The 27085-nt window shown below is 38.9% G+C and overlaps 2 protein-coding genes across 5 annotated transcripts in view; one reads left to right on the plus strand and one right to left on the minus strand.

Annotated features, from left to right (window-relative positions):
• The window catches only part of NR5A2 (nuclear receptor subfamily 5 group A member 2), a 302503-nt gene that overhangs the window by 16133 nt on the left and 259285 nt on the right, over window positions 1-27085 (minus strand). The window lies entirely within an intron of this gene.
• The window catches only part of KIF14 (kinesin family member 14), a 32309-nt gene that overhangs the window by 1097 nt on the left and 4127 nt on the right, over window positions 1-27085 (plus strand). Inside the window, exons 2-28 of one of the 4 annotated variants that reach the window (XM_081914799.1) lie at window positions 811-2047; window positions 3212-3463; window positions 4589-4679; window positions 5455-5553; window positions 6389-6441; window positions 7197-7227; window positions 9183-9290; window positions 10086-10202; window positions 11147-11265; window positions 12358-12530; window positions 13633-13780; window positions 14525-14588; window positions 14748-14932; window positions 15753-15855; window positions 16059-16219; window positions 17395-17542; window positions 18916-19068; window positions 19945-20062; window positions 20981-21074; window positions 21480-21618; window positions 22309-22409; window positions 22949-23025; window positions 23894-24115; window positions 24238-24422; window positions 25132-25290; window positions 25528-25647; window positions 26966-27040. In XM_081914799.1, coding sequence (XP_081770925.1) covers window positions 933-2047; window positions 3212-3463; window positions 4589-4679; window positions 5455-5553; window positions 6389-6441; window positions 7197-7227; window positions 9183-9290; window positions 10086-10202; window positions 11147-11265; window positions 12358-12530; window positions 13633-13780; window positions 14525-14588; window positions 14748-14932; window positions 15753-15855; window positions 16059-16219; window positions 17395-17542; window positions 18916-19068; window positions 19945-20062; window positions 20981-21074; window positions 21480-21618; window positions 22309-22409; window positions 22949-23025; window positions 23894-24115; window positions 24238-24422; window positions 25132-25290; window positions 25528-25647; window positions 26966-27040 — 4410 coding nt within the window. In that variant the 5' untranslated portion in view covers window positions 811-932. Of the gene's footprint in view, window positions 1-810; window positions 2048-3211; window positions 3464-4588; window positions 4680-5454; window positions 5554-6388; window positions 6442-7196; window positions 7228-9182; window positions 9291-10085; window positions 10203-11146; window positions 11266-12357; window positions 12531-13632; window positions 13781-14524; window positions 14589-14747; window positions 14933-15752; window positions 15856-16058; window positions 16220-17394; window positions 17543-18915; window positions 19069-19944; window positions 20063-20980; window positions 21075-21479; window positions 21619-22308; window positions 22410-22948; window positions 23026-23893; window positions 24116-24237; window positions 24423-25131; window positions 25291-25524; window positions 25648-26965; window positions 27041-27085 lie in introns of all 4 variants that reach the window. The other 3 variants (XM_081914801.1, XM_081914800.1, XM_081914798.1) reach the window with 3 other exon arrangements.

A 27085-nucleotide genomic window follows, 5' to 3' on the forward strand; every position in this document is an offset into this window, starting at 1 on the left:
CTGAGGCTGAATAAGAACAGGATTTGTATAAGTTTTGAGGTGGAGAACCAAAATTGGACTGATGGCTGGACGTGGGCAGGAAGAAAATGGGTTCCTCTTGGCAGCTTGACACCCGTTTTCTCTGGGTAGAGGATTTACGTGAGATGGGCAGGAAAATGTTATTTCCTTTTGGCAACAATATTGCCAAGTAATGGCAAAGGCTGGGTGGGGTTAGAGATCAGTGACAGATATTTTAGTAATGCTGTCTATGGACTTCTGCTTCAGACACAGACCCTGGGAATTTCCTCCCCTCCAGCACCAACTGTCAAACACTGATTTAAAGTGATGAAAAAGACCTATGTAAATAATGGCTTTAAATCAAACCATTATCTTAAAACGTTGAGTCATGTAGTTCATGTGCCTTTTTTGCACTATTATATATACTTAGAAGAGGCAATGCTGCAATATGTGTAAAGTAAGTCAACTATTTTGTTTCCATTTATCCACCTTTACCATAGAAAGGTAGGGATAAATTCAGTTGTCTTTGACAGAGTGATAATTAACTGAGTTTTAAGAGAAGTATAAAATTAATCACTTAAGTTATTTTTTAAATGTGGCATTTTGTGTAAATTGAAGTTTAAACAAAATGAATTTGATGCTAAAATATCATTTAAAAATCTATTTAAAGTAATTATTTTAAATGTTGATTTATCCATCCTACAAGGAAGACTTTACCTTCAGCATAGGTACGGAAATAGGGTCTAGTATATTACCCGCATGACAGTAGTTGAGTATAAATAGAAAATAATAAAGGCTTCTTTTTTTTAACAGATCCCATAGTGATACATTCTGTGCTGTAGAGAAAAGAAGATTACAAGTCAAGTATACTCTTCAGGAAGAGCTTGTATGATATATCGTTTCAGTCCTGCAGTTGCAGCTTGCTTTAGGTCTCAATGCCTATTTATATTGTTCCTAAGAAAAGCCATATTAGTGCACCTGGTGGTTCTTCACAAAAGCATCCTCCAGAAAATGTCATTGCTAGAAACAGGTTTGCACAAACATTTACATCCCACACACTGGAGAATGAGCAAAGCAATCCTCAGTCACAGTCCCTGAGTAAGACCAAAGAAATAAATACGACCTATGTGCTTTCAGCCTGTAACAAACTGGCTGACACTTCAGCTGCTTCCACGACTGAAGGCAAGCTGACACTCCAACGAAGAACTGTGACGAGCAAAGAACAATCTGATACAAATACAACACATGACAGTGAAAATACACGAGTGGAAAAAAGACTGACGTTGCAGCGCCGAACAAGGACTGCGTCAACTGAGAAGCACAAAACAAATATTCCCGAAGCCAGACCAGAAAAAGGAGACCCTCTTCCCCAGAAGAGTGGCAAAACATTGTTTCCACCAAAAATTAGCAGCAGTGACCCTCCGTTTGTTAAGACTGGCCTTTTGTCACTTCAAGGCCTCACAGATGGAAAGAGAAATCCTGATATGAAAAGTGATGTATCTTTTAATCATAATGGTTCAAGTGCTACTGGTAGCTACACACCTTTAAGATACAAGACAGTTGTTGGTGATTCTCAGAGTAAAAACAAAGTTCCTAGACCATCACTCTTAACAGTAGGAAAACTTGATGAAAGGACGTCTATGTTAAAACTAGCTGAAAAGCGTAATTCCAGTAAGGAAAATGGAACTGAAAGTCTGCAAAATAGATTTGTTAAGAATGAAAATCTGGAAAAGCAGAAGACACCAAGGAAAGGTTCGACAGAAGGAATGAAATTCACCCCCAGATGTGGAGCTGTTCAGCATGCCAAGACTCCTGCTGCCCCAAGCATAAAGAATAAGATTCTGTGTCCTCAAACAATATCAGCCAAGAAATCTGGTATTAATGAATTTACTCTAAACAGAAGGTTGCAAGAAAATACCACATATACTCAACAAACTGCTTCGCAGAAAGAAGATACTCTAATGCAGAACATATGTGGTAAAGAAGACCCTTTCAAAATAGAAAACAGCAAAGTGACTGTAGCTGTGAGAATACGACCCTTTAGTGTCAGGTATATAACCATTATTTTTTTGGACTAATTATGAAATTATACAAGTTGTTACCATGATATTGAGTAGTACAACATGCTCTCCAACCACTTAGATATATTACCCAGTTTAATTACCATTGCATCTGTATACAAACTACTGTGCTTCTCTTTACTTCCATTTTCCACTTTATAAGGGATCTGTGTGTTCTAACTAGGGCTGAGACAATTTAACAACTATATGAAATAAATAAAATGGGATGATAGTTGATACTTTGTTAGCTCAGTAGCCCACCTTGCAAGGGAAGCTAATCCAATTCCCTTTGCAAAATTCCTCCTGGACTCCATTTTAATAAACCTCAGATTTTGGGGGCAAGAGTATAGTCATATCCAGCACTGTTGTTCCCTTGTGCAGCCCACCATGCATTCACAAAATCTGCTCCAGGGGGTTGAAGGATCCTCTAGAGCACAATTTGAGGGCTCACTCAAGAGGACAGGAAGGGGAAGTCCTGTTGCAAAAGTGGAACTCTGCATGCACAGTAATGTCCAGCTTTTTGTCCCCCTGTATATATATATATATTTTAAATGCTATGCAGCACAGTGGCTTTTGAATTTTTTATCAGTCTTCTGATTTTTAGGCAACAGATCTGCAGATGCTAGCTTTGCATTTTAGAAACTGGGCCCTTGCAATGGAGTTTATAGTAGTAGTTAATTTAGTCTTTGATCTTGGAACTATATGTTTTATAAAAATGTAAATAATTTTCTTTGGCTGTTTTACTGTAATCCTGGATTTCAACAAGTCCTGTGGATTTTGGTGATTGTTACACATGTTAGCATTGGATCCTAAACTATATTTATGAATTATTTTGATCTAGGTGTATTTTGTACATTAGTTCTATGAATGGCTGATGTAGTATACTGAACTTCAATACAGTCTATCTCTATGCTGACATTTTACATATAATGAAATTTTAAAAACTTTTAAGGAGAAGATTCATATAGAAAATTCATATGGCTGATGCACAATTAACCTGAAGACTGCCACATATTATAATGATTTAGTTACAACATCAATTAGACAATTTAGATTAAATTTGGTTTATAAGATCAGTTACAAAGCTGAATGTGTTCAGTGTTTTGTCGTCCCTCGCCCCCTATAACTAACATTTATTTTGTGCCTTTATTCAGAGATAAGAATGAAGAAACATTACAAGTGGTTTCCATGACAGGGCAAGAGACTGTTGTGCACCATCCAAATACAAAACAAATCTACAGTTTCACTTTTGACTTCTCATTCTGGTCTTTTGATAAATGTCATAATTTTGCAAGCCAAGAGATGGTGTATCAGTCTCTGGCAGTACCTCTCCTAGAAAGAGCCTTTGAAGGATACAACACCTGCCTTTTTGCATATGGACAGACTGGTTCTGGAAAGTCGTACACGTAAGTTGGATTGGAAGTGTTCAATTTCTGTTGCTGTTGTTGACACCCAACACATGTTGTATCCAGATGCTTTTTTGTTGTATGTTTGTTTCTTAAGTGAATGAGATTATTATTGAAACAGAAGACTGACTTGAATGAAGCCAAACTAACAGTACAGAGAACATTTTATTTAAATCTCTCTGAAGAAAATTATGGTATGTTTTAAACAGGGTAACAGTAACTAAAAGATTAAGATCCAAAGCAGGAATTTCCTTGTTCAGATCTCATGTATGCTGTTAAGTCACTAGGCTCATAGGAAGCTCTTTTATACCAAGACAGACCATTCCAGTGTTTCCCAAAATAGCCAGAAAGCTGGAAAACTAGTCTAGCTGTTTTTGTACTACAGTTCTCATTATCCATGACCTCTGGTCCTACTAGCTAGGGATGATGGGAGTTGTAGTCCAAAAACAGCTGGAGACCCAAGTTTGGGAAACACCAATCTAGCCTAATAATGTCTACTACTGACAGCAGCTCTCCAGGGTTTCAGACAAAGTATCTCCCTCAGCCCAACCTCAAGATGCCTGTTTGAACCTGGGATCTTTTGCATGCAAGGCAGTGGCTCTACCAAACTTCATTTTACCTTCAGTAAAATGGTGACAGTAATGTTGGCCTACCTGGCATAGTTCTTGGAATAATGGCTGAGATTATACTTGTGAAGTGTGTAGAAAGTTCAAGATAAACGTGAGGGATTATTATAAATAATATGGATCTAATATCTTCTCCTAGCAACTCTATGTTGTGAACTGCCCTGAGATCTGCAGATGAGGTGGTATAAAAATGTAATAAATAAAACCATTAATATGGTTAGGTGACCAGAAGCCACACGATAGCGAAAGCTTGCCATATGGTGTGTGGATTGTCTTAACTTCAAACCATGCAGTTAAGAACACCATAGTCACCTGTCCTCTTTCCTAGCTAATCCATTTTAAGAATCTTATTAGATTTTACAATATTATGCAGAAATTTTCTTCTAGTTGTCTTTTAAAACTGGTGCTCCCTCTGTATTAATGCCTCGTTAGGAAGTGTGAACGTCGTATTCTGCTGAGTTATAACCTGAGCCTATAATTGCAATATTTGTCATTACAGTATGATGGGATTTGATGATGACGAAAGAGGAATAATACCAAGATTCTGCGAAGATCTCTTTACTCAAATAGCAGAAAAAGAAGCACAACAGGTATTGCTGCAGCATTACTTTTCTTTCTGAACTTATTGAGGCTGCTCCACTTTCTTTGGGAGTACATGGAACCACCTTGGGTTCACTTTTGGGCATCACTGTTGTGGAGGCACTGCTAATGTGAATCAACACTTCCACATAGATGTACATGTGATTGCAATGATTTCCACAGTGGCAGCAGTGCTTTTTCGGAAGTATCCTGCAACAATTTCATGGGGGTTTTGTGAACTAGGTGATAAATGCTGTTGAGCTGATTGGCTCACTGCTTTTCTTGAGGGCAAGCATGTGGAGGGGTACAGAATAGTACTACATATACATATACATATATATATACACACATATACGCATGGGCACACACACACACACACGTATATGTATGTATATGTATATCTATATGTATATATAATCGGTATTCCCTCAGGAGTAATTGTACTGAGTAAAAGCCGACCCTGACATTTGCCCCATCCTTGTGGCTGCTTCATTCAACCCATACTCACCAGCAGGGTGGGATTTCATCACAGCTTCCATGTGGCTGTGTGTAGGAAGCAAATTGCCAAAGCAACATATTTCTAAAGTACTTGATATTTCTGTGGTTTTTGGGTTATTTTTTTTTACCATAAAATAAAACCAAAAATCAATATGTACAGACTACAGCTCCTCTGTTGCCTAGCGAGGCTGATCTTACACCTTAATAACTATTGATATATTCTACTGCTGTATTGTACCATGTTTCTTGGGTCTGCGGGCAGCAATAAAGCCTTTTTTTTTAAATTAGTCTGATTTTCATCTTGAGATGAGCTATTTTGAAGTCTACAATGAAAAAATTCACGACTTGCTAGTCTACAAAGCTGAAAATGGACAGAAGAAACAGCCTGTAAGTAACTAATTACGTTCTGCACATTGATGTATTGTCAGTGTATAAAACAGTAACTCTCCGGATGTGGGCTAGTCTCATAACCATAAGGAATTAGATCCTTTCTGTTCTTGGCTCTTACAAGAAAAAGATGGGCATCTGTTCAAAGGCTAATGTGTGAGCCTCAGTGAGGTTATATAGGGGTGTATATAGCCGCTTTTGATCCTGGCAGCATTTCTGCTGCACAGCACTCTCAGCCCCGTATAGGTCTTCCAGCTGGCCATGTAAACAGCTTCTACTTTGACATGCATACTTTTAGTTTTACTCACCTCTTTTGTTTTGATTCCCTGTTTTTGTAGGTTTTGCTTCTTAAGCTGTGCTTGCATACTATTTTGCACAGTGTGATGCTTGCAGTGAAAAGTTTTTATTGTTCTTCATGTTTTTTTTTAAATAAAATGTATTATAAAGATGCATTCTGTTTTCAGGGTTTCCAAAAGTTATTTTGTGGCAAAAAACCATTTGTTTTGTTACCTGTGGTTTACTAGGGTTTTCACATTGTTATAATAAAACGCTTCAGTCTCTTTTTTCCGCTCTGTCCCCAGGCCCTTTTTAGTTTTTCATTTGTGATGTCCAGTTGTTTGGCCCATTATTCAGCACTCAGGTTCACATGTGCAAATATGGATTAGGATGCCAATGTTGCTGCTGTTCTGGGGTCCCAGATTAGCAAACACTGAGTTAGAGAAGTTTCAGTCCTTCTACTTATGGACAATAACTTGTTAGATAGTTCCATAAATGTGCTCTAAATCTCTGAAGCTTTTAAAGCTAATTAATTAACACTGACTTTTCTGATTAACAGCTTCGTGTGAGAGAACATCCTATCTTTGGACCCTATGTGGAAGACCTGACTGTGTAAGATTTCACTTTATGATTTTTTCTACAAATGTCTGTTTGCTGACTTAAAATGGACCTATTAGTTATTCACATAACAAGAAGCCTGCAGTCAAGGAAATTGTTGGGTTTTTCAAACAAATTGTGAAATTAAGCCCCAACCAAACTGGCTATTGACTCCACTTTTTCACAATATCATTTCTCATTAATTCCCTGTCCCTCAGTTCTCTGCTTTCCCCCAGAATGCAGTTTCCTCCACCTACTGTCCTCTCAGACTCGTTTCTGTTCCATTGCCTTTCCTCCAGCCCCACTTCCCCTTCATTTTCTTACTCAGTTTTTTGGTCCTTAATCTGCCCCACGCAAACAATTCTCCTCTTCTGTCTTGTATTAATCTCAAAGATATAGTTTGCCCATTTCTTACAGGTGGGGAACTACAAATGTTCTGATGCTAACTATTCTCACATTCTGTAACACCACCTCAATCGTACTGGAGGTGTCGCCACCACAAGCAAAATATAATATTGATTCCCTTGTAAACTCTGTTGAGCTTATAATAAAGTGTGGGTTTTCATTCCTTCAGGTGTACATACTTGGACCATAATACTGCTAGAATTGTGTGGTAAATCCATAATTTCTGAGGTATTTGTAGGCTTCGTTGAAGCTTCTTGATGAATAATTGTAAGCTGAATGGTTTGTAGGACTGGGTCTGTGTTTATATGTGTAGAACTTTGTTTTTTCCCCTTCACAAGAGATAAAAATTATTATTTTTCTTCTAGGAATGTTGTTAGCTCTTACTTGGATATTCAGGTAAGGTTGTTGTTGTATGTATCAAAACACGAGACTTAAAAAGTCTCATGTAAAAAACTGATTTCTAGTTTTCAGTGATGGTGGATAAGAGATTATCAATTAATTGAATTCTTCCACACAAATAAGAATTGAAATAGTTGAACTGGCAATTAGTTCTTTGTGGTAGATCCTTGTACTGATAGAAAATTACTTGCAGGATCAAAATTTCTCCTTTTACCCATTTCTCCAGAGTTCCTGTGAGAAATTGTAAAAACTTTTGTTTTAATTTATGGTATGTTTAATTGTCTGATGTATATCTCTTAATGATAGAAGTATCATTTAAATATGAACTAAATGAAAAGCCACCAACCAATTCTGCCATAAAATCAATGTTACCAATACAGTTGGTAACTGTTGCAGCTCAAATAAAAATGTCTACTGCAAAATAATGAGGACTTGGGTGATTTGGCCATTTCTTCACATTTAGTGCAGTGTGCAGAGTTGTGCCATAAAGGACAGCATAGCCCCTTGCTTCCCCACTGACTTCCTGTCAGGTGTGTAGTGTTACAGAAAATCTTAAGCATTCCAAGGTGAGACCTTCCACACCTGCGCTGGAAGCATCTAGCTTCTTGCCATCCCCCAGGATCCTGACATGCAAGATACTGCTGGGGAAAAACAGGAGTAGAGCCACATGCAGGTTCCTGCACACAAAGACACAATATATGGCAAGCAAAGTACAATGAATGTGTTCGTCACAATGTACCCGCTATTACAAGACATGTGGTACATACAAGCGGTACTTCAGAATCATCAAAATAAGTACAATTAATGATATATTTTCATTATCTCCAGCACAAGGAAATTCTTGGAAGCGGCAGAGCTGCTCTAGCAAACAGGACTAGAGCCTGGTGATCCCAGTTTCAAAGAGAAAATCCTTCTTCAGCCTGTGAAGTTAACAAGGTCCCACATCGGGTGCAAGTTGGGGCAGCTGCTAGCTGTCTCTTCGAAACTGGGATCCAGTCATGTTTGCTACAGCTGCTTTGTACTTTGTTTGCTATATATTGTGTCTTTGTATACTAGCTTGAACCCTTGTTTTTTCCTTTTTTGAAAAAAACACTTGTAATCTTAAGGACAATGTTTAAAATTGGAAATATTTAAGGATAAGAAAATTATAGACATGTACTATATAATAAATTATAAAAGAACCGACGGAGGGAATGGAGGGAAGTCAAGGGATCTGAGGAATCCCAAAATATGGATTTAATATCATATGAAAATGTTTTGTTTTGTTTATTTATTTTTACTTTTATTGCATCTGTTTATTATGGTATGTGAAGATAATGTTTAATTGTGAAAAATAATTAAAAAAAATTTTTAAAAAGAAAAAACCCTTTTTTCTATTTGTGTAAGTTTTTACACAGCGGGTTCCTTATTTTTGCACAGGATGAGTTGGCGGGAGATGTGTGTAGAATGCCCCACCTTGGAGTGTACAGTCCAAATACATGACTAGCAGAGCACAGCTGCAACCCAGTAGGGGAGGAAACAGCTATGCTGTGAGGTGGAGCCACTTGCTTTATTTATAGCAAGACCCTACTACTACTACTAGCAGCAGCAGCAGATGAGTGATGGATTTCAAATGATGTGTATATTTTTTATATTTCAGTGCCCTACTTCATTTTGGCTTTTTAACTTATTGACAGCTTGAAAATCTAGATAAATCATGTGGACTCTCCTTCACTGGACATTTTTAAGCAGAGGTTGGATGCTTTGGTTGAGACTCCTGCTTTGTAGGGGGTTGGACTAGATGATCCTCAAGGTCCCTTCCAACTCTACAGTTCTATGATTCTATAAGTGCCTTTTGTGTGTGTTAGCACAAGTTGTTCTAGAAACATTTATTTTATTTTATTTATTTTAAGAAACCCTCACGGTGCTCACAACTGTTTTCTCAAAATTTTCACATCCTCTCTTTCTATCAGAATTGGCTCCAGTTAGGAAATAAACACAGAGCTACTGCTGCCACAGGAATGAATGACAAGAGTTCTCGATCTCATTCTGTTTTCACTTTGGTGATGACACAAACAAAGGTACTGGGCATTTTGGTTTGTTTTTAAACTTACTTTTTAATAACATTTTGTAATGCAGATCAAAAATTCAACAAAATTATTCACCCCCCCTCTCTTCCCTTTTGCATAAAGGGGAACTTGTTTATTTTTATTTTAAAAATGTTCAATAATGCAGCAGACGTTGAGCAGAAAATTCACTTATTGATATAAAACCTGGGAAATAATGGTTTGGATCTCAAGGCGCCTGGCACAAGTGGAGAGACTTAATTCAAGCATCAACAAAAGTTGTTTAATCTTTCGTAAAGTAATTTTATGTGTGGGCAGAGTGGCTGCACACTATGCTCCCTGTTTTTCTTTATACTTTTGTTTTCTACTGTAAACATAATGAAAGCATTAGCTTCCTATCGATGTGGTTGCTAACTTGTTATATGAAGTTTTAAATGTTAGAGAACTAGAGCAGGTTAAGAAGGAGATTGTATAGGTTTCTTTTTTTAGGTGATACAAATATTCATGATAATCTCTGGCTTTGTTTTGAAACTGCTCATAGGCTGCAAGTCAGGTATAGCACAGGAGCATAGGAAAATCCCTTATACTGTGACTGACCATTGGTCCATCTAGAGTAGTGGTGTATACACTGACTGGCAGAAGCTCCTGAATTTTAGGCAGGACTCTCTCCCATCCCTATCTGGAGATGCCGGCAACGGAACCTGAGACCTTCTGCATGTAAGGCAGATACCCTACCACTTACCTAAATCCCTTCCTCCCAAGCTGCATCCCTTCCCAACATGTCCAATTGTAGTCATTTCTTTATTTTAGACAGATATTGTGGAAAAGGAGGAACGCGAACATAGAATTATCAGTCGTGTGAACCTGGTAGACCTTGCAGGCAGTGAGCGCTGTTCTACAGCCCAAACCAGTGGAGAAAGACTGAAGGTAAAATGTATATAAGGTACTCTGCCGGGCTTTATATTCTCAGAAACTGGGCAACTGTCCAGTGGAGCCACCTTGCTAATCCCCACGCCAAGCAAATCGTACTGCAACACAACATGCAGTATTATGGCATTGAACTTGAAACACAAAGAAGAAGCACTTAACAAGTTGTTTTATACAGTGTCAGGTTACTGGTCTACCGAGCTCATTACTAGTCCTTTCTACACCCACAGCTTCTTGCCACTTTATCCCATTTCTAGATCAGATTCAAGAAAAACAACAACTATGAGCCAGTTCAGCCATCCTGGGGCCCATATTCCCAGGACAACCAGCCATGGGTTCTAACCCCAGTTATGTTTATGGTTCTTCAGTAGCCGCTCCTGAGAATACAGTGGCTGGGAAAGGTGACACCGTGAACTGGTATCAGGAAGCTGTAACAAGAGATGTGCCAGATTGCAACTTCAATATATATGCCCCCTGTTTATGTGCATCTATATAGCCGATTGTAAAATACTATTCTTCCTGTAACAAATGTGTGAACTAGATTGATTAAGCATCTTCCACCTGTGCACACTTTAAGACATGGAATATTAGTATTGTTAGATACAGGTAGTGATTTGGGTACTGGAATATATAGGTGGTGAGGTGACTAGTAGAATGCCTTAGTTATATTTAGGCAAATTATTTATTAATTTATCATTTATTGAATTTGTATACCACCCTATACACTCAGGTATCAAAATAATTAATAGTAAAAGTGGTCCAGAAATGAATATAAATGATGGGGATGTCCCACACCTCTGAAATGAACGGCAAATAGAAGTGGATATTCCTCTGCCTTGTGCAATACTGTAACTGGGTTTAGGCACCTATATTGTGGCACCTGTAGGAAAAACTAGGAGATAATATGTTGTTGCTATTGACTGTTTCTCTCCTTCTCAATATAGGAAGGTGTGAGTATAAATAAATCCCTGTTAACTCTGGGGAAAGTTATTTCTGCACTGTCTGAGCAAAATCAGAGCAGGAGGAAGGTGTTCATTCCATACCGTGAATCTGTTCTTACATGGTATGTACATATTTTGTGTGCCATAACAGATTTTTTTAAAAAAAAAAGCTTCATTTTTTGTAGTGATCCTTTCTTGGCAGCACTGAATTATTATCAAAGTAAACAGATCTTCATAGAAACACAGCCTTTAATGGTAAAAAATGGAATTAGATCCAGTTATGTCCCACATTAATCAAACCACTCTTCCCCCTCTCCACCCATTCATTTTGGTCCCCTGCTTTTCTATTTCCTGACAATGGAACTGAGCTAATTTTCAAAGTGATTTTGATTGATCCCGGAGGGCATAAAACTACAGCTGGTAGAGTACATTTACTTTATTCTCAACTGGTTATTCTTGCTTATAAGAAAAAAATGGATAATGCCTTAATATTGGGGGCCTATTTCCACTAGCACCTTCGGCTAATATCTGTGGGAAAGGCACTGCTTTTAAGTCAGCTAGTGCTTAGACTTCTGAGTTCTGAAGGCCCCCCAAAACATTCCTTTCTTCAGCACTAACTGGTGGGGTGAGGCATGCATTCTTTGGCCCGGGCTGCACTGTTTCCTGAACAAATCTTTGGGCAACAGCCCAATGAAGTACACCTAACAGTTGTGCACCACCTTTGACTTTTGCTGCAGTCCCTCCAGAGTTTTCTCAGCACTTTGGGGAGAGTTAGTCAATAGGCCTTTGTAATGGTGCACACACCTCTGGGTATCTGCCTGTTCCAGTACTGGGAGGGATGGTAATTTTATGAGTTATGCTTTCCAACTATGTTCTGATGAGAAGATGCCCCCTGTAAAAAACCATTGGTGTTGTCCCAGAGTCCTTTGGTCCATCCTTTTCGCTAATGCTGGCAGGAGTCCAAGGGGAAGTGGAAGGTGAATGGTGACATGTTTTTCGGAGGTAGGGAACCAATTGGGTAGAGAAGTGAATGACCTGGATCTGAATCCACAGGTGAAGAACTTAGGCATCCATATTCTAATCTACCTAAAGAATTGGATCCTGCAAAATGCTCAAAACATGTACTGTACTTTGTTGTATCTTCAGAGAATATAGCCTTAAAATAAATCCAAACTGGGGAAAATCATTGTGCCTTTATTTTCTTTCAAATGTAGGCTGTTAAAGGAAAGTCTTGGTGGAAACTCAAAAACTGCTATGATCGCCACAATTAGCCCTGCCGCAAGCAATATAGAAGAAACGCTGAGTACCCTTCGATATGCTAAACAAGCTTGTTTCATAATCAACATTGCCAAAGTCAATGAAGACATAAATGCAAAACTAATCCGAGGTAAGCCTGAGAACTATTTTGCTTCTTGCCGAAATAGCCCTATGCCAAGATGCTCCTAGATTTCTTACAAAGTATACACTTACTAAGAGGAAGTAATTCAAAAGAAAGCTGCATCAATTTATGGACAAATGCTTGCAATTGAAACCCACAAAAATGGCAAGAATCATTATTTTAATGGTAATGTGATGAAATTGCCTCAGTGCATTGCTCCATAGGCTTTCTATCAAAGAGAGGAACCTAATGTGCTTATTGGTAGCCTGGAGTGTGAAATACATTCAAACAGCTCAGAGGTGATCACAGCTCCCTGACAAGCATGTCTGTATGTTAGGTAAAGGTAAAGGGACCCCTGACCGTTAGGTCCAGTCGTGACCGACTCTGGGGTTGCGGCGCTCATCTCGCTTTATTGGCCGAGGGAGCTGGCATACAGCTTCCGGATCATGTGGCCAGCATGACTAAGCCGCTTCTGGCGAACCAGAGCAGCGCACGAAAATGCCGTTTACCTTCCTGCTGGAGCGGTATCTATTTATCTACTTGCACTTTGATGTGCTTTTGAACTGCTAGGTTGGCAGGAGCAGGGACCGAGCAACAGGAGCTCACCCTGTTGCAGGGATTCGAACCACTGACCTTCTGATCGGCAAGTCCTAGGCTCTGTGGTTTAACCCATCGTCTGTATGTTACATGTTTGCAAATATGTGTTTTTTTACATTCATACTGTACATTTTTAGGTGTATAGTTGATATACTGCATTTAAAAAAAATCCAAATACTTAGATTTACTCAATATGCAGGTAACTTAAATTGCAAACATTGTGGGTAGGATTCATCTAACAAACCCTGTCAGCAGAAGCCCTGCACAAGGACTTCCAGTTGCAAAATGGGTCTTCCCCCCCCCCCCGTGTTCCACCAAATTGGCTGGGGAGGGCAGAAGAACTCCCAGAACAGCAGAGAGGGGGAGGAAAATAGATCCATTCCACCTGGCAAGCTGAAATGCTTGTGCAGATATAACATTTGTTACTGTGACACTCATAGATGCCAATCCAGAATATTTGCTAATATAAGAAATGCCATTTTGACTAGCTGCCGAACTCTCTTGTTAAATGTAGAATTGAAAGCTGAAATTGAGAAACTGAAATTGGCTCAGAAAAATGCTCAGAATGTTGACCCTGAAAAACAAAAGCTTTATGTGCAAGAAATAACATCTTTAAGGGTGAAGCTATACCAGCAAGAGAGGGAGATGGCAGAGATGCAAAGGTACTAGTACTTGATGTCTTCTCAAAAATACAGACTGCTAAAGGAAGGTTCCCCTCTCTTTTTTTTTTTTTTACTATTGAAATATAATCTATACAGTTAATTGTGCATTATTGCATAAAGATTGCACATAATAAATAAATAAATAAATACTGTATTTTTTGCTCTATAAGACACACTTTCCCCCTCCTAAAAAATAAGGGGAAATGTGTGTGCGTCTTATGGAGCGAATGCAGGCTGCACAGCTATCGCTGAAGCCAGAACAGCAAGAGGGATTGCTGCGCAGCAATCCCTCTTGCTGTTCTGGCTTCAGCGATAGCCGTGCAAAGCCTCTTCAACAACATTTGATTCAGAATATATTTTTTCTTGTTTTCCTCCTCTAAAAACTAAGTGCGTCTTATGGTCGGGTGTGTCTTATAGAGCCAAAAATACGGTAATAATAAAAGCAATGTTGGGGCCAGACTGTTTATTTCAAATTGATAGTTTTAACATTCACCTAAGCAATTGTTGATTTAAGACTCCTCTTATATATTTCCAGTGATCTTAGTAAATTTCCAGTTATGCAAATATAATGATGCTTTTTCTAATTGCTTAAACTTTGTTTCCAATAGTGTGTAAGGATATAAATATTATTAAGTGATAACTCAAATCGATTCTAGATAATGTATCCCTTTTGTTAGCCTCAGAATTACATTTGCGAAACGATAATAAGCTGAACCACCATTTTATTTCCCCTGATAAATAAAGGGCCTGGAAAGAAAAACTTGAACAAGCAGAAAAAAAGAAATTTGAGGAAACAATGGAGTTACAGGTACCATTTTTCAAGTAAATCCAATTGTGGATGCAAAATAATAGTTTTCCCAAGTGTCATTCTGCTTCCTTACCTGCATCATATTCCTACAACAGCAAATGAACAAAAAGTTGCTTTCATTTGCATGCAATATGTAATGTTCTGAATCTTTTATTTTAGAAAGCTGGCATTACATTCAAGGTTGACAATAGTTTGCCTAATTTAGTCAATCTCAATGAAGATCCCCAGCTCTCTGAGATGTTGCTATACATGATCAAGGAAGGACAAACAACAGTTGGGAAATGCAAGCCAAATTCACGTCATGATATTCAGCTGTCTGGTGTCCTGATTGCCGACGACCATTGGTAGGTGTTTCTCTTAAATTAACAAATAATGATAAATGGGTCTTTTGCTCTGCACGATTCCTCTGGTTAATATGCAGCTCCACTAAAATAAATAGGTGCATTAGCTTGTGTAGATTTATAATCCAGGCTAAAACAAATTTAGCTGAAAGTAAATGGGGCAGACATTGTGTGTTTAGGTTGACAGATAAGGATGGTGATTAGACAGGTTCATGGAGGGATAAGTTTATCAATTGCTGCTAGTCAAGGCTATAGGAAACTTCCATATTAAGAGGCAGTGTGCCCTTCAATACCAATTGCTGGCGAGCAACAATGGACGAGGGCTTACGGATTTTTCACAAGCATTTAGTTGCAGCTGTAGGAAACGGGATGCTGCACTAGATAGAGGTGAAAAGCACCTCCTTCCTATCCCTGCTCATAGAAGTCTTATGCAGCATAATTTCTCTTGTGCTCTCATGTTATATTTGTAATGCGGCATAATCGGTTTTTAAAATCCTATTTGTTTTCAAGCGTATTGGCTACTGTGCTGAAGCATGAATGAAGCTATGATCCAAAGAAACTAGTTACGTGAATGCAAAGAAGTTAAAACTTCTTCTTCCTCTCTCCTCTCCCCCACCCTTGGCAGCAGTTTCTCATGTGGAATGCCTTTGAAACACAGGCTTATTTCCAAAGTAGGATGTCATGATGTGGCAAAGGGATCAAAAATTCAATTGGGGTAGGAATCAACTGTTTGATTCCTGGTATACGTGTATATCCCAAAGTGATTTGTCACACTTTTCTTTGCTTGAAGCTTTACTGATAATAACATATTTCTTATTTGTAGTATTATCAAAAATATGGATGGTGTTGTGAGTATTATTCCACTAGGAGGAGCGAATACATACGTTAATGGAAAATGCATTTCAAGCCCTACATTTCTCCATCACGTGAGTTGGTTGAAACAGATTTATTTGCATGTCAAATTGGGACAGAAGTTTAAATTCATGTGTCATATGCTGGTTTAGTGTAGATTTTGAATGACAAAGCATGATATTATTAGATGTCACTCATGTGCAGAAGCGCTTACATACAAGCACACACACAACATTCATTTTTAACATGCATCAAACATATATCTTGGGTTTTTTAGGGTGACCGTGTCATTCTTGGAGGAGACCACTATTTTCGGTTTAATCATCCAGTAGAAGTTCAGAAAGTCAAAAGTCTTTCTTGTGGCACTTCCCCTCCTGAGGACGGTCCAAGTGGCTTTGAATTTGCGAAGAATGAATTGCTGGCTTCACAAAGGGCTCAGTGAGTACTAGTAGAAATTCTGACTTAAATGGTAAATGTGTATTCCTTCTTGTGTGTGACGTGAATGTTGCACCCTAGTTTTTAGAACTTTGATTTTTGTATAGGTTGGAGATACTAAAATGAACAAACATTTACTTTCTATGTAAGAAAGGTGTCTTGCGGAATTCCCATCAACATCTAGAAATCCTGTTGTCACTAAAAGCTTAAGTTTAGACAACGTAGAGCCCACTCTTAGAGCTGATATGGTAAGTTTCATTGGTGTTCAAGCAAAAATTAGCATTAAATTTTGTTATGGTGCTAACAGGAATAAAGCAAAGCGATGAGTGACAAGACGAGTTACGTACATTACCATATAGCCTTCCGTCATGTTATCTTTGGAACAAATGGGTCTCCTAATAGCAGAAAAAAATTACTTTGAAATTTGAAAAACTAATCTCTTCACTTTTGGAAATGTAGTAAGTTTCAGACTTGCATTTATAATGTAATGTAGGCGAAAGGATTGTTTAAAGGTCCTGCACAGCATATTAAGATGATTGAAGCTCCTACTTTTTGGTGTGCATATTTTTGGGGTTTGGAAAGAGTATCTAAACTGCAATCCTTCACCCTCTTACCTCAGAATAAGCCCATTGAACTCACTGGGTCTTACTTCTGGGTAGAGATATATAAAGGTAAAGGTAAAGGTACCCCTGCCCGTATGGGCCAGTCTTGACAGACTCTGGGGTTGTGCGCCCATCTCACTTAAGAGGCCAGGGGCCAGCGCTGTCCGGAGACACTTCCGGGTCACATGGCCAGTGTGACATCGCTGCTCTGGCGAGCCAGAGCCGCACACGGAAACGCCGTTTACCTTCCCGCTGGTAAGCGGTCCCTATTTATCTACTTGCACCCAGGGGTGCTTTCGAACTGCTAGGTGGGCAGGCGCTGGGACCGAGCAGCAGGAGCGCACCCCGCCGCAGGGATTCGAACCGCCGACCTTTCGATCGGCAAGTCCTAGGCACTGAGGCTTTAACCCACAGCGCCACCTGCGTCCCTAGAGATATATAGGATAGTGGTATTAATGACTTGGGACAACTAGTGTGTTTCTGTACTACTTTTCTTTTGTGTTAAAAAAATGCTATACAATAGCCATAGCTAGTTGGATATATATAAGTTAACTTGGTTTTTAAAACACCCTGTAGACTTGAATCAGAAATAGAAGAAGCACGCCTGAAAGCTAAGGAAGAAATGATGCAAAGTATCCAAATCGCAAAAGAAATGGCCCAAGAGGAACTTAGTTCTCAGCAGAAAATTTATGAGAGCCAGATAAAATCATTAGAAGCACAGCTGGTAAGTCATTAATTAGTATTGTAAATACACTTTATCCCATAGAAAGTGACACTGAATGGGGAGGATAGGGTTACATTGCTATCTGCATCAAAAGATGTAACCGCTCCGTTCAAGAGGCCTGCATGTACACTGCTGTCTAGATGAGGATATACATTCAAATGTATATCCCTGCTTATACAGACAGTCTGCATTAGAGACTTCCTTGAGGATGGGAAGGAATAAATAAATATGCACAGGACAGCTTTTCATGGTACATCACCTCTCTGTCCTGAAGCTGGAGGCTAATGGAGTGAAATCCACTTACATTCTAGTAGTTTACTATAACTGGTTGTGAATTGGGCTGTTAGAGATTGGCACCTAGGTTTTTTTTTATTAAATCCCTTTTAGAATCAATTGTAGAGTTGGAAGATTAAGAGTCTCATGCTCCTCAAACTGAGCTGCCCCTAAGAAAAAGAAGAGGAGTTTGGATTTGATATCCCACTTTATCACTACCCTAAGGAGTCTCAAAGCGGTTAACAATCTCCTTTCCCTTTCTCCCCCACAACAAACACTCTGTGAGGTGAGTGGGGCTGAGAGACTTCAGAGAACTGTGATTAGCCCAAGGTCACCCAGCAGCTGCATGTGGAGGAGAGGGGAATCGAACCCAGTTCACCAGATTACGAGTTCACCGCTCTTAACCACTACACCATACTGGCTCTAACTGAAACAATTGACACAATCTGGCTGCTATGTGTTCCTACCAGCTAATTTCATTTCCTAATGACAGCAACTCAACTGTGAATATTATGGGATCTTGGTTTCCAACACTATCCTATACCACATATATGTATGCATGTATGTTTGCATTTGGCTTATTTTTACGTCATCTTTTAGGGCCAGGCTCTCCCAAGGTGGCTTCCAACATATAAAACCTACAAATATAGTATCTTCAGGAAGGAAAAAGATATATTTCTTCTTCCTCATCTTTCTAAACCTCTTCCCCACTGTAATATATAGCATCAGAGTGTTCAGATTAGGTGCTGGCTTCTGAAAAAGGATGAACATACCCAGTCCTCAGTTTCAGCTCAGCTTTAGAACTTTTTTCTTTTTAATTTACAAATTATTTCTGCACGTTTGAATTGTCTCTGAGTATACCCAAAGCACTGTCACAACCTTGCCTAGAGGTGGTCCAGGAATGTATGGAAAGCTGAAGAAAATAGAGTGAAAGAAAAAATGAAAGAGCTTACTTCCAAGATTTTTGTGAAATATGTGTGTGTGTGTGTGTGTGTGTGTGAGCAAGTAAAGAATATTGCTTATTCTGGGGCAATGGTTTTGCTTGGGTCAAGCATATTTTTTGTTATTGGCACATATTATTAATTCTTTTGTTTTCTTAGGAAGAAGAATCCCGGAGGAAACAACTGCAGGAAATGAATAATAAAATAGCTGTAAACAAAATTCAAGAGCTGGAGCAAGCAAAACGGGGCCTTGAGCTAGAGGTACATGTAAACAAGAAACGCTTGGAAATGGAGACATTGGCTGCCAGGGAGGTAAATTTTAAAAACGAAACATAAAACTTAGCATCTTGTCTTATCAATTGGACAGTGTACCGTGATCTAGTATTGCTTCTCTGAATCTATACATTTCTATGCAGCATAACTCCAAGAAACTATGTCACAGGCGCCCTCTAGCTCTACCCTTTCATGAGATCGACTGATATTTGGGAAATGATAGTTTATATAACTGTGGGTGCTCTGCTGATGTGCCTGTTACAGCAATGGAAGGCATCCCTTGAAGCTGTGTTGTGTAATCGCTCTTTGCAATGTAAAATATTTGCAATCATATTGGAAGGAAACGAAGACCTCTTTTTAAAATTGTGCTTGGTAAATGTGAAGATTAAAGAAAATGACATATCTGTCCCTGTGAATGGAATATTAACTTAGCTGAGGATTAATAGTTGCAAGTTTGGTCTGAGTCACTTTTACATAACTTTTTTTTTTTAAAGAAGATCTGCTTTGCTGAATCAGATCATAGTTGGCTATACCTCTGGAAAGTTGTAAGCATGGCATAAAAGTGATGGCCATCCCTTGTAATTGTCATTTTGCCCCCAGCAGCTGGTACTTAGAGGTTCCGTGCCTTAGATAAAAATCATCCTAGTTTTAATTAGTTGTTTTCTAAAATCAGTTTTATAAGTTTGTGCTTGCCCCTCAAGCCTAAATGGAAGGAGCATTGTTTCATGACTATCTTTGTGTACTGTATATTTTTTGAGGGTAATGGATAAGGCAAGGTAACTAATAAAATTTATTTCATTTAGGATCAGTAGCCTGAACAGAATATTATGTGTATGGTATTAAATAACACCCCTTCCGTCTCAGAAGCTGTGCAGCTTTTGCTGAAAAATCTCATAATCCCTTGCTTTGTGGTAGGTTTTAGAAGATCATGTCATTCGTCGTGCCAAGATTCTAGAAGCTCTAGAAGCCGAGAAGCAGAAAATTGCTCAGGAAGTGGCAATGCTTCAGCAGACTCATGGAAACAGAAATAAAGGTATGGTTACATTATTATATACAGCTACCTGTATGGTGGTTAACCACAAACTAACGTAAGAGTGTCTATATAAAGACTTTTCTTTCAATAGGAATCCAGGAAGGCCCTCTTCATCTCTGTGTTGAAAATATATATTCTCCTTGCAACTAGGGAGAGAGGGCATACTGGTTTTTTAAGGGTTTATATATTTGCTTGCAGTGTTCGAAACTCCCAGTGTTCTAGGTGCATTTTGTGACAGGGAATTTCATTAGCGCTAGCAATTTCTGAGCTCTGGGCGCAGTACAGTGCCTGAAGATTTCAGAGTAAAACTGCAGAGTGGAAGGAAAGGAGGACCTTTTTCTGCCTCCCCACTTCCAGCTACTCTCTGAAGACTGGAGAAGAGACCCTCTTAAGAATATTAGGGGGTGAGCAGGGGAAGGACTAGACCATGTGAAAAATGAACGAAATATTTTAGCTGCAGTTCATTCATTTTCAGCTTTGTATTCTTGTTATAGAAATGTACACCTAGACATTCCCTTGTTGCGCCCATAAACTAGGTTTAAGGTACCATTTGGCTCCTAGTTTTCGTATCTCAGCTTGGAGAGGCTGCCCTTTTTAAAAAAACACACACAAAAAAACACCCACCACATTTCTTATCCATTCACTTGGGAGCTTTGGAATATACTGCTTTTCAGTTTCTTTCCAAACCTGTTATGAGAGCAGACTTGGGAGGGAGCAGTATGAAATTATACAGTACGGGTGGACAACAGCCTAAATGTTTTTGTGCATTCCTCATAGATACAAAATCATCCTGTCCTGTCCTGTATGGAATTTAAAAAGAATTTCAGGGATTACCAGTTCAATGACTGATTGCATAATTATTAACTAGTAATTACAAGAAAAGTCCATTATCTTTTTCTTTGAAAAATATATATTTAGCAGAGCCAAACTGGAATTCTTTGAAGCTGTCCATGATGATCAAGGAGGCCAACACTATTAGCAGTAAATTAGAGAAACACACAGTTTTTTGTAGGTAAGTATTTTAACTAAAATATTAGAAGTGGTGCTGCATATGCTTTTTATGTTCTGTGATTTGATGACTTCCTTTGAATAATCAAATATAGCATTTCTGATAAGAACGTATAGTTCTTAAAAAAGAAAAGGAAAAAAGAGGGGGAAATGTGATTCTGGAAGGACACGGGTTTAGTGAAAATTCAGTGAGATTTCCTGTACTCTTGTTTTTTTTTGAATGTTCCTGGCTAGTTGCAGACTTTTTCATTCCAAAATCAAGCACCTATTTGTAAGGTGTTTTGTCTTGTAATCTGTGTGTAAAATACCCCAACACCACAGAAAGATAATGGTAATCAAGGGACACATCCAGTAATTACAGATACTTCATGTTCTGGGAGTACCATAAATTGATTTTTTATTCCATCAGGCATGATGCAACGGATAATAAAAATGGTCCTGGCCATTCCCTTCAAGTTCAAGTCCGTAACATCAGGCTTGGTGTTGCAACATTCTGGAGTTTGGAAAAATTTGAAGATAAATTGGCTGCAATGAAAGAAGTCTATGAGGTTAGTTTGGGAATAAAACATTATTTGCTTCCTAAAATATTGCTTTTATAAGAAAGAGGCAGCTTTAAAATTTGCCTGAGTAAATCTGATTTAAAAGACACCACATCCAATATAAGTACCTGTCCATGTTGCCAAAGGCTGCTGACTCAGAATTGGTGTTAGTGTCCCTGGAACCCAGTGAAGGGTTTGGTTTTGACACTTCACAGAACAGCCTATGACTGTAGGGGAGGGCAGAAGTCAGTGACCTCAAGGTGGGGATATGGAGAGTGACAGAGGCAAGGGAGGAGATGCCGGAGGAGCAAACAGAGAAAGAGATCTGGAGGGAAAATGTTTAGAAAGGGTAGTGCAATGAAGCATGGAGAAAGAAGGTGTTTGCAGGAAAGCCTAGCTGATGAGGATTTAGCCAAAGGATCAGGGGTGTAGTGTAGAGAAAGAGAGAGAGAGAGAGAGAGAGAGAGAGAGAGAGAGAGAGAGAGAGAGAGAGAGAGAGAGAAGATTGGAGAACTTCCCCCTTCTGGTCCAAACTTCAGTCCCTATCCTGATGTTAAGGGATGGTAATATCTTTTTCTTCTTGGGCTGCCCACATAACAGACTTTGTTTTGGAGCTAGCAGCTTTTTTCCAGATTGATGAAGGTTTTAGGCCTTCCCTTGTCCAACACCTTCAATGAAACGGGTTTCTTTCCTTTCCAGATGAACAATACTAACAAAGCTGATGAGATTTTTTATGATCCCACTGATGAATGGGAACCTGATTTTTCAAATGCATCCATCTCTTCTATTTCTTCAAGGAGGTAAATAATTTCTAGCTTGAATTTAATGTTAGATTCTGCCTCTCTACAAAAAAATATATAGAGAGAAGTATATATAAATAACGAGTGGAAAGGAATTATGACCCTTTAGGGATGCTTATAGGTAGTTCAGTATCTACACCTGCAAAAAAATTAATGTTTTGGAAATGTAATAATGATGATGGGAAGCTTAACTTCTTAGCCTCCTCTGCAAAACAGGACAAAGCAAGAAATGCCTGTGAATAATCTCCCACCAAGACTGATCTTTCCGCACCCCCTTCATTGGGGCAGCCAAGGTTTCTGCTGGGGGAGCCAATACAAGCCCAGATTAATATATTTAGAAAGGGATGGTTTCCAGCTTCCTTTGAACTGTTGCTGTGTTCATCCTGCAGTGGCAAGATAAATGAATAGTGTTTCTCACTAGAAACCAGATGTAAATAAATGTATGCATGAGTTTCAGAAAATTAGTGGAAGCCACAAAAGTTTAAAAACACCTGTCCTGCTTTGTTTTCTCCCCTTCCATTGTTGGTCAATTTCGATAGAAGTTTGAGGAGGAGCAAAAGAATTTCTGGATGTTTGTCTGAGGTAAAGATGAGACTGCACAATTCATACCTATCAGGTGTGTATGCACTTATAATCATGTCACCTTCAAAAGCTATATTTAATGTTGTGTTCATTTTAGTGGTTTGCGATTTTTCTTAAGAAACTAGTTGTTTTTTAAAGCATTCCTATATTTACAGGGAATAGTGTTCTTTTATATATTTTTGCCAGGTGTGCAGCAACACGTGAGAGGGCATTCTCAATATTGGCACCCTGGTTGCAGAATGCCCTCCCTTCACAAATTTGACTCGTGAGTTTTTGGGGCCATTTGAAAGCACACTTATTTACCTACACTTCTGGTCAAACCAGATGTGGAGTAGGCAAACTGCCCTTGCTGATTTGTCAGTTTACTGTATGCAATGATGATCTTACGTTTGTTAGTTTTATACAGCTGGTTTTATTTGAAATATGTCCTTACTTTTTATATTGTAACTTGTTTTGGGATCAATTTTAATGAAGAGCGATATATAAATCACTTCCTTAAAGAAATATATCATATTTAGTTTTATATTATTTATTATTATTATTATATCATCATCATCATTATTTACAAACAGCAAACCTGCTTTTTCAAAAGGGCTCTACTTATTAGTCATAGTTCCACTCTGTATTTTAAAAAGTAGGGTAAGAGATCCATCAGAATACTAACTTATTCATTCTCACTCAATGGAGGAGTGGAGCATACAGGAAAGGGTTAATCTCTTCTAGAAGGTACAGTCAAAACTAGACTGATTTCTAGACTAGACCCCCTGACTTCTGTAAGGGAAGTTAACCTTTTCCTGTATGCTTCACTCTCAGCTAACTAGAAGAGCACTTCACAATTAAGTCCAGTTTTCCATTTTGTCTAACTATACGTATGCCTTCATCACACTGTTCTGTCATCACAGACTCAGCAAATAAATTGGGCAGCCTGGGCTCAGACCTACCTGAATCATCTCTACCTGGCATATGTAAGGAACTGATAGATTCAGCTTTGGATGTCTTGGGACAGACTACAGAAGAGGAAGAGAGCATAGCACAAAGCATTTTAGTGACATTGTTTAATGTTTACGCTGGAGTCTCTGCTTTGATAAAGGCTTATGAGCAAGCTGAACAAAGTCAAGAGAACTGTAAGTTCTATTGCTGAGTTAGTAGCCCCTTTTTGAGTTCTAGCTTTGAACCTCATATAATTTATTTACAAATGCACATTTCCTTCAGTCCAGAATAATTTGCCTTCTTTCTATCTTTTCAGTTTTCACTGTTAACTATACTGCTCAGTCCTGCAGCATCAAGATTAGTTCAGCTTTTGAACAGCTTGTTGTTCTAACCAAGCACTGGCTGAACAGTTTTCGAAAAAATGAAGAATTTGTAATGATTCATGTTGAACTAAGGGAGAGTGTAAAACACCTGGGAGCATATCTGCAATTGCTCTTGCGGGTAAGTTTTCTTGTTATGGCCATCCTTTAGGAATGAAAGAGAACAACTGGAAGTACAGTCGTACCTTGGATGTTGAACGGAATCCATTTTGGAAGTCCGTTCAACTTCCTAAATGTTCAGAAACCAAAGGGCGGCTTCTGATTGGCTGCAGGAAGCTCCTGCAGACAATCGGAACCCGCGGAAGCCCAGTCGGACGTTCGGCTTCCAAAACTAGTTTGCAAACTTGAACAGTCACTTCCAGGTTTGTGGCATTTGGGAGCCAAAATGTTCGAGAACTAAGCTGTTCGAAAACCAAGGTGTGACTGCATTGGCCAAAACTGTATTATTTATCAGAGTACATTGCAAATATTATGGTGTCGTGTTTCTGATGCTGGAACAAGACTATGCAGCAGTACCTCTGGTTGCGAACGGGATCCGTTTCAGAGTCCCGTTCACAACCTGAGCAGAATGCAACCCGCGTCTGCGCACGCACAGGTCGCAATTCACCGCTTCTGCACATGCACGTGATGTCATTTTGTGCGTCTGCGCATGCACGAGTGGCGAAACCCGGAAGTAACCCTTTCCAGTACTTCCGGGTCGCTGAGGGACGCAACCTGAAAAGATGTAACCTGCAGCGTTCGCAACATGAGGTATAACTGTACTGTTGTCACAATATGAATAGGAATGAATCATAAAGATGCATGCAACAACTGTATTTTTGTTTTCTCAGGGTGGTTGCTCAGATTTGTCTTCAGTAGTAGTAGAAGCACAAAAGAAAATAATGCAGATGTTGAAACAAATGGCAAAATACACAGGACACTTGGTGGTACTTACTGGCTCAGACCTACATCTTTCTGCAGAAAATAAAAGTGATGCAAGCAACCCAAAGGTAAGAGAGACAGAGACAGAGGTGTCTGGTTCACATGTCACAGTAAGCCAAACCATGGTTTTGCAGATTTGTGGATAAAAAGACCTGATAGGGTGGGCGTAACACAATGGATAAAGAAAGTACCAACAGACCACTGTATGGATGGTGAATCTGTGGCCCTTTCAGATGATGAGACTTCTAAAAACTGTAACTGGCTTAATTTTTTATTTTTTTTAAATCTCTTCTTGTTTTCAGAAGCAGTTTATACCAGACATCTGTGATGGAATGGTCTCTGGCCTGGAACACCTTTTAAACTGCATACAGAAAAAATCTAGGGCAATGTGGAACGAACTCTTAAAATGGTATCCACAAAATGAGGTGATGTAGGGATAATTATAAACTATCCTTTATGCATGAGGAGGGAAGCATATTTTGTACTATGTCACAAATTTAATAGTGCCGTTTTAAGCTTCACACTGTTTATATTTGCAACTGGTGATTTTCATTACAGACTTGTGTATATAAAATCAGCATTTGCACTACACTTTTTCTCACAGCTACACATACCACAGAAACACTTAAAACACATGGCATAATGAAACTGTTGACTCTTAAAGGTTAAATTATTGGCTGCTTTAAACCAGTGTGTCTGCTACAAGGGCAGTAGATTAAACCAAAACCAAAACCAGAATGCTGTCTGTAGTGAACAATATTTCATTTTTTTTGTATTGGTCTTTGCTGCCTTGGCAGACAGACTGTAGCATTAAGAGGGGATAACTAAAGTGTTAATCTTAAATGCATGGAAACTCTCTGTTTAATTATGCTGCAAAATTAACAAGGAATCATAAGTGGCAAAAGGGGAAGCATTTTTCTTATTACAGCTGATATTCCAAAATATATTGTCCAAGATGCAAAATGCTACTACAGTGGTACCTTGGTTCTCAAACTTAATCCATTCTCGGTTAGTTTGCCATCTAAACCAATGGTTTGTTCATACATAAGTGTCTATTTCACACACAAAAAAACCCACTAAGCCCAAACCATTGCTTAGTGTGAGCAAGCAATCATGCAGGCTTTCGTTTTGCTCCTCCTTTGGTTGTTTGTTTCCTGCCCTGTGCTAAGCCATGGGTTTAGCCAAGCACGTTGTTTGACCCCAGGTTCATTGTTTTCCTTTCCCATACAATTCACAAACTGTAAACCACAGGAGAAACACAAGAGCCCAGGTTAAAATGGTGCACAAGGCACAGTGCAGCACAGCAGCAGAACAACTGGAGTAGGAACAAAGCAGCCACAGACTCATATCTGAGAGCCTACTCATTAGCACAACCATGGTTTGCCATGTGATCCTCTTCATATGGTGGTACAGTAGTCGGGGCAACCTTTTATATTTTCACTTGCATTACACAAATTTTGTAATGTCTGAAAAGGGTGTTCTTTGTGGCTATCCACATGTGCAATGCCCCAATATATACTTCTCTCCCCTTTCCCTGTTGATATTAGAATGTTACATTTGTTGGGTGACAAAGGGGGATGGGCTCCAGCCACTATGCTACATCCCAAACATTGTACAGGCTGTTATTCATGAACCAGGCCAAAGTTTCTGCATATCTCAGCTTGTGTTAGAAACTGTTTTATGTTTATGGTTTAAATTTAAGTTAGAATATAATTTAAAACACCTTAATGCTTTTCTTTTCAGGTTCAGAATCAAATAAAGACTAAAGCTATGGATTTGGCTAAAATCCTTGAAAATATAATAGCTGGTTGTAAAAAGGTAAACGGAGCTCTTGCTTAGTTACAATTTTCACTTTCGACTTAC

Source organism: Podarcis melisellensis (genome assembly GCF_964234715.1).
Source record: "Podarcis melisellensis genome assembly, chromosome: 6".
NCBI classification, from domain to species: domain Eukaryota; kingdom Metazoa; phylum Chordata; class Lepidosauria; order Squamata; family Lacertidae; genus Podarcis; species Podarcis melisellensis.